General features: G+C 53.7%; 1 protein-coding gene across 1 annotated transcript in view; it reads right to left on the bottom strand.

Annotated features, from left to right (window-relative positions):
* Creb3l3 (cAMP responsive element binding protein 3 like 3) overlaps positions 1-5,606 on the bottom strand; it is an 8,599-nt gene extending 2,993 nt beyond the window's left edge. The window contains exons 1-6 of the mRNA XM_021204249.2: positions 5,496-5,606; positions 4,770-4,901; positions 4,111-4,408; positions 3,043-3,149; positions 2,253-2,390; positions 1,437-1,543 (exon numbers count right to left, since the gene is read on the bottom strand). Of these exons, the coding sequence (XP_021059908.1) occupies positions 1,437-1,543; positions 2,253-2,390; positions 3,043-3,149; positions 4,111-4,408; positions 4,770-4,901; positions 5,496-5,522 (809 nt within the window). The 5' untranslated portion in view covers positions 5,523-5,606. The remainder of the gene's footprint in view (positions 1-1,436; positions 1,544-2,252; positions 2,391-3,042; positions 3,150-4,110; positions 4,409-4,769; positions 4,902-5,495) is intronic.
* Positions 5,607-7,533: the final 1,927 nt, after the last annotated feature.

The raw sequence follows: 7,533 nt of genomic DNA on the forward strand, positions 1-7,533 counted from the left end.
AGTGCTGGGATTAAAGGCGTGCGCCACCACGCCCAGCTCTTTTTTAATATTTCTTGTTGTTGTTGAGACAGTGTCTCTCTCTAATGCCCTGTCTGGTTCAGAGCTCACAGAGACCCTCTCTCCTCTGACTCTCCAGTGCTGGGATTAGAGGGTTAGGCCACCGTGTTTAGATTTTCATCTATATGGATGTGTGTGTATGGGTGTTGACCTGCGTGTGTGAGAGAGCACTTGCACACATACAGAAGTACCATGTACATGCATCACACATGGTGGCCAGAAGGTGGCGCTGGATACCAGGAAGCTGGAGTTACAGATGGTTGTAAGCCACTATGTGGGTGCTGGGAAATCAACCCAGGTCCTCTACAGAAGCAACTGGTGGTGTAACCACTGAGCTGTCTCTCCGGCTCCCATGTACAGGTATTTTTATTATTTTTTTATTTAAGATTTATTTATGTATTTTATGTATATGAGTACAGCATTGCTCTCTTTAGACACACCAGAAGAGGGCATCAGATCTCATTACAGATGGTTGTGAGCCACCATGTGGTTGCTGGGATTTGAACTCAGGACCCCTGGAAGAGCAGTCAGTGCTCTAACCACTGAGCCATCTCTCCAGCCCTATTTTGTTTATTTTTGTGTGTGTGCACATTAATACAGGTGACCACAGCAGAAATAGGAGTTAGATTCCTTGCAACTGGCATCCTGGGAGCTGTGAACCTCCAATGCTGGGAATCAAACTTGAGTCTTTGTGAGAGAGCAGCAAGCACCTGTAACCAGTGAGCCTTATCCTTTTGATACTAGCATCCCTCACTGACTCTGGAGTCACTAAATCACCCTGACCGACCGGTGAAGCCCAGGGGTCCCGATGCCTCAGTCTCTGGAGCATTGGCATGGCAGGACCATGCCAGGCTTCCGTGTGCAGGCACTCGAGCTGACTGTGGGAGAGCCTGCCAAGCCTGCCCCGCCTCCTGTGTGCTGAGTACTCCCTGAGGGTGCTCTCATGTTTTCCATGGGTGTCACAAAGGCAAGGATGGAGCCCACAGTGCTGAGCAGGTCACACACAGCTTTTCCTTTCTCAGTGCCATTTCCCTACAGGACTCAAAACTGCTGAAGGCCTGAGAGACAGCTCGGTGGGCAGCAAAGACACCTGTCACCAAGCCTGATGACCCAAGTTTGACTCCCATGAACCACTACAGGAGGAGGAGGGAGCCAATCGCCATAGATTGCTCTCCAGCCTCCACAGGAGCGTGGCAGTACATGTGTGTCCACACACACACACACAAATAAACAACTAAGTCGATGCCTAGCCATCCCTAGCAGTCTTTGAACAACATGTCTCCTAGTGGGACATCAACCCCAATTTTTTTAGGCTGCGAAACTTTGACCATCCCTGCTCCGGTTTCTATTAGGAGTGTACAGCCTGTGGCCTGTCTTACCGGTTCTCCAAACCGTCAATGTATTCTTTTTTCTTCTTCCTGCTCTCTTGAGCCGACTGTTTGTTCCGGATCTTTCTGCGGATTTTTTTCAACACTCGTTCCTCATACTGGAAAGGAAGGGGCATGTCGTCAGCCTCTGCTGATCCCAACCCCACACCCAACCAAAGATGTTTCTTTGCATGAGATAGGGTTTTATGTAGCCCAGGCTAGCCTCAAACTCATATATAGCTGAGGATGACCCTGAACTCCTGATGCTTCTGCCTCCCCCTCCTGAGTGCAGGGGTGACAGGCATGTGCCACCCTGCCAGGTTGCTGTGGTGCTGGGGATGGAACCCAGGGCCTCGTGCACTCTGGGCAACTTCTCTAGAAGTCTCCAGAGCCCTGATGCTTTCCTTTGCCCACGGTGGAGACCTGACTCTGAGAAAATGTGTGGTTGCCATCCATCGTGGCTCAGTGCCTCAGGCCACAGTACCACCTGCTGGCACTACCTAGGAACAACACCTAAGCCACCTGTATAAAATGAAAGCAGGAAGAAATCTGGTAGTGGTGTGCACCTTTAATCCCAGCACTTGGGAGGCAGAGGCAGGAGAACCCCTGTGTGTTCGAGGCCAGCCTGGTTTACAGGGTGAGTTTCAGGACAGCCAGGGTCACACAGTGGTTCCATCCCCAGGCACTGTGGTACATGCCTGTCCCTGAAGCACTTGGGAAGTGGGTGTAGGGGATTACTTTGAGAACAGCCCCGGCTATAAAATGAAAACCAGTCACGTGCAATAGGTTCCAGTCAATGTGTGTGCAGACACCCCAGGGTACACATACCTTGGTGAGAGGCAGCTGGGTGGGGAGGGTCACCCCCTCTTTAGCCAGCAATTTCTTCTCATCCTCTGTCAGCACCAGCTCCTGGCAGTGCCCACTCCCAGGTCCCAGCAGCTGGGAGGCAGCCAAGGAATGCTGTTGCTATGGAAACGAAGGGACTTTCAACAGAGACACAGACTCCAAAACTAAAAACATGTGAACACATGGGAAGAGACAGGCCTGTCACCCAAGCACCCAGGACTACTGAGATAGCAAGAACTCAAGTTCAAGACCCACCTGGGAAATTTAGCAAGATACAAATCTCCAAAAAGTAAAATGAGGGCGGGGTGAGGGCGGAGCTCAGGGTGGAGCTTGATTGACAGGCACAGTAGTCCTGCCTCATCACCACCTAATAGATGAATGCTACCTCTGCTTCTAGTAGTCTCTGGCCTAACCCTATCTCCTGGCAGGTAGCATCCTGGACTGGTCCTTGTGTCCTTACCAGTGGTACCCCTTCCCTCTCAGCTTCCACTCTGGAATCTCAAAGTCCACCACCCAGCCAGCGGACCTTACCTCCCTCCCCTCCCTGCCTCTCCCTTTCCTTTCTCCCTCCCTCCCTTCCTGTCTCTGTTTCTCCTTTATCAGAGAGCGCCTGTCAGCTCAGGGCAGCTCGGATGCACTGTCTGGGACTGGGATGTACCCCAGGTCCTCTGGGCCTCTGGGTCCCAGGTTGTACAAGGCAGACATGAGAGACATGGGAGGTTCCTCCTGACATCCAGGACCTGAGACAACCGGGAGACATGGGGATGCCTACCAAGTCCCCGCCGCCACCGGACAGCAGCAGTTCCTTCACAGTGAGGTTGAAGCGGGAGGGTGAGCCAGCCTGTTCCTCCGGGTACAGAGTATCTGTGCTCCACATGTCTGGCCAGGTGGGGAAGGGACAGAGAGGAAGTCAGGCGGTTCAGTCTCAGTGGCCGGCTCCAACAAGTCCTCACAGCTTCAAAACAAGAGGCCTTTCCCCTATTATTTTAACACAGGGTCTCTCTGTGTAGCTTTGGCTGTCCTGGAACTTGATCTGTAGACCAGGGTGGCCTCCAACTCAGAGACCTGCCTCTGCCTCCCAAGTACAGGGACTGAAGGTAGGTGCTACAAGGCCATGGCCTGAATGGAAGGGAACGTGTCCCGTGCCTCACTTTCCCCTCTGCTACACTCATCCTAGCTTGTGGGTCTGTGCCAGTGAGCCGTAGAGGCCCAAGATTCTGTAAGGAACTCACAGCTGGTATAACAGAGCGTCTGCCACCCAACGGTACAGGACCGGGAGGTTTGTGTCATATGTAACCTGTACCTCTTGGTGGCCATGCTGTTTAACAGCACAAGACTTCGCAGAGCTGTGTGACCTTAGGAAAGGGGCTTCCCTGCTCTGAGCCTGGACTTTATCAGTTCGCCCATGGGACAAATGCTCACCTTGCAAATCTTCATACGGAGCTGGGGGTGTGGTCAGGGGTGGAGCCTAGCCAGAGGCTGCCCTTAGTCCCTGTATATCTTTAGCTGAGGCTCTGCCTGGCTAGGGGTGCTGATCAATGTCCCCTAAGTAAATCATTATTGATCTGTGAGGTAACCCCTGATAAGCTGTCCTCAGGGCAGAGTCTGTGCCCGCGCCAGGGCTCCAGAATCTCCCCAGCTTTTATTGAGCACCTACTGAGTTAGCCACAGTTGGAGGCACCCAGATTCAGGCCACCCTCTGGCTTTGCACCCTGGCTGCCTGTTGTCTGAGCCATCTGAGGGCGTTTGTGTCTCAGGACTGAGCTGGTGGCCTTCTCTCCCAGGGTCCCCAGCCCCACAGTATCCCCTGCCCCAGGGTTTCCATCAGCCTCATACTCACCCAGGTCAATGGCCACTGAGGACTCACGGACTTGTGTCCTTGGAGGCTCAGGGCATGGGGTGCTGGGCAGATAGGAGAGGCAGGGCCCCTCGCCTTGCTCCCTGGTGTGACACCTGGCTACCGTGTTAGCTGGTTCAGTGCCACTACGAGGAGGGGTGTCCTGGGGGTCTGAAGGTAGATCCTCAGAGATGCCACTGTCACTGTCAGCGGGGGACCATAATGGGGAGCTGGGGTCAGAGTCTCCAGGTCCCAGGATGCAATTTAGGAATTCATCAGAGTCAGAATTTAGTAGAACTTTCTAGAAGAGGAGTGGAGAGAACAAGACACATGTTTATTCAGATTGCTGTGTGACTCTGGGCAAATCCCTGACCCTCTCTGTGCCTTAGAGAGGGAGTCATTCTTTCTCCCTGAGCATCTGAGATGCAATGGCAGTTAAAGGACAAACAGGGAAAGATATGAACAGGAGACTGTGTTCTGAGTTTGAATTTGAACGCAGGCGGAAGTTGGCTATGTGACTCTTGGTGACTACCATGCTCTCTCTCTGCCTCCCTCCCTCCCCTGGCTTGAGCAGATGTGTGAGGATTACAGGCTGCTCAGTTCAGTGGCATGTCCTGTCCCCCACCCCAGCTGTAGCTGGAAATCTCCCGGGGGACCCTCACCTGCTCCTCTCTGGCAAGGATCCAGCCCTCGGACAGCTCCACGTTTCTCAGGATGCCATCCTGCCGATCAAACAGGAGGTCAAGGACTTCCATGCTGTCCAAGGGCGCCATAGCACAGACAGGGGACGCCATCTGGATTGAGGAAAGAGAGAGGGGACTCCGTTCTTACACACAGCACCCCAGCTCCTTCTAGGCCAAATGTGACTTCTGTTCATCCCCAGGGCTGGGTCTCTGGGAATCTGCCTGAAGTGTAGACAGGGTTGGACTGGGGTAACAAAGAGTCTGTAAACGCCATGGTGAGACTGTCAGGAGGCAGAGCAGGTTCCAGGACAACCTGGTCTACCGCTAGCAAGACTCAAAACAAAGAACAAGCAAAACAAACCAAAAATTTAGAAATCCATATGGCTTCTGTGCTGTGGCACACATACATTTTAAACATATATGTTTGTAACAAGTAGAGAGGCTGGCTCACACCTTTAATCCGAGTACTCGGGAAGCAGAGGCAGGCAGGTCTCTGTGAATTCGAGACCAGCTAGGGCTACAGAGAAACCCTGAGAGGATATCCCAGAGGAGATATTGGTGCCTGGATCAAACTGTCCTGAAGTCCCTGGGAGGCTATGTGATCCCAGTGTGATCCCCCTTTTCAGCCTCAGTCTTCCTGGCAGTATGATGGGGTCCTATCAGGCTGCGACCCCCCAGCTCAGCATCCCTACCATGGCCCCTCACCTTTCCAGTCGCTACGTCCCCATCCATGAGTCCCGCGCCTATGGCAGCCTCTTTTTGGGTCCCTGTCACCGCCTGCTACAGCCTTTGCCACGTCTCCACCTCCCAAAGATGCTGAACTACAGGCCAGCAGCTCCCAGCCCAGCTCCTGCTGTTGACTGAGAGACAGGCAGGACCGCGAACCAATGGTGAGTGGCCATGGCGGGGGAGGGTGGGACGACTGTTATCTCTCTGTTTTGTGCTTTTTCCAGGGAGCAAAGAGCAAAGTCTGGGGTGTCAGGTCTGTGTGACCTCTCCCCTACTTACAGCTACTGTTTCTGTCTAGCGTCACCGGATGTTGGGTCCCCAGGAAAACCCAGGGTCCTTGGGTAGGTTGCCAGCTCTTGTGACAGAGAAAAATGGCTACCTGACCATAGGTGGGTGGAATTCATGCCCTCATGCAGAGTGACAACCGCTAACCCTGCAGGAGCAAGGCAGGAGCCACCACTGTGCAGCGCATCCCCCACCGTCCCATGTGTTAATCAGTTCCTTCTGGAATCACCGGCCCTGCATGCACTTAGCCAACAAATATTTATACAAACTGCACGTTCCCTATCCTGGGGCCTTTGCACCTGCACCTGTCCTGTCCCTGTGATGGATTCTGTTCCATCGCTTCCGTGTGTCCTTCCTGGCCCAGCCCAGTCCCACTCACTCTTTTCTGAGGATGACTTGACCTATAGATGATCCTCTTGCCTTCGCCTCCTGGCGGATGTGGAGCAGCACACAGCTCAGTGTGCATGTTAGGCAAACTCTCTGCCAACTCCTGCACAGCCCTCAAAGCCCCGTCTGTCATGTCCATCTGCTTCCTGTGTTCCTTCCATTTGCTGTCTCCCTTGTGTTGCGCCCTCACCCCTTCACTCCTGGAACCTTCCGATTCCACCCCTGCTCCAGCCACAGCAGCCTCACTCAGTGACCAGGATAGGCTCATTACTAGCTGCTCCTGGCCAGAAGAGGGTGGGTATGCAGTTGACACTCGATTGGTACTTGCTCATTGAGTAGCTCCTATGTGCCAGTCACTGGTTTAGGCATGGCCAGTCGATCCACGAGTGTCTTGGACTGAGTTGGGTAGAGAGATGAGTACAACTTGCTAGAGAAATACCACCAAGAAACCCAAATGACTCCAAAGCAAGGACTAAGGGTCACCCAGAGTCCTGGAAGGGAAACTGAGTCAACTGAGGAGAACCGTTGGAAGGTGCCCCAGGCTGAAGAGGTAACCTGTGCAAAGCCTGGGGCAGCATGGAGCTTCGGGCACTGGAGGAGCACGGAGGACTGTCCCGTGAGGGAAGAGGAGGGAGAAACTGCCCTTGCGATGACGGCCTATGGGGGAGGGGTATAAGCGAGCACGGATGCAGTAAGAAGTCACGTTAGCAACCGCTAACTGTGTCAGGAGGACGTGCCGCACAGGGCTGAGACCCCGCACAGCCTGAGGTGGAGGGGGATAGAGAGCCAGAATCAGCACAGGGAAGGAAGGAGTGGAGGAAGGGATGAATGGGACAGGGCACAAAGGGATTTGAGACCTCTCAAGGAGTTTAGCATGGAAGCTGCTAGGACATCAGTGAATGGGTCGGTTGCCCAGGGCAATGTCAGGAGAAATGGACTTTCTGGCGTCTAATCAGCAGGAACCCGGAGTGAGCAGAGGCCGGGGACAAGACGCCACACAGAGCACATGGCAGACCCGCACCTCAGGGTCCTGCAGGTTCCTGACTGGCCCTTGGCCTCTGCAGTTCTCTCAGTCCCCAGGGGCATCCGTGTCTGCTTCCTAGGGTAGCATTTGACTTGGCCGGAATGTGTGACCACAAGTGATCTCATTTGTGTCGAGGATTCTTGCCACACCGTCCAGAGAATGGCCACCTGCTGGCAGAATCTGTTCCAAGCTTCTTCTCCAGTGCACTGGACAGGAGACTTTAAATCTCCCTGTGTGCTCGGGTTCTCCCTTATTACAAAGGCAGGCCGGGCAGTCGGAGCTCTGTGAGTCTGAAGGCAGCAGTGTCTACACAGTGAG

The sequence above is a fragment of the Mus pahari genome, chromosome 9 (genome assembly GCF_900095145.1).
Source record: "Mus pahari chromosome 9, PAHARI_EIJ_v1.1, whole genome shotgun sequence".
Classification (NCBI taxonomy): domain Eukaryota; kingdom Metazoa; phylum Chordata; class Mammalia; order Rodentia; family Muridae; genus Mus; species Mus pahari.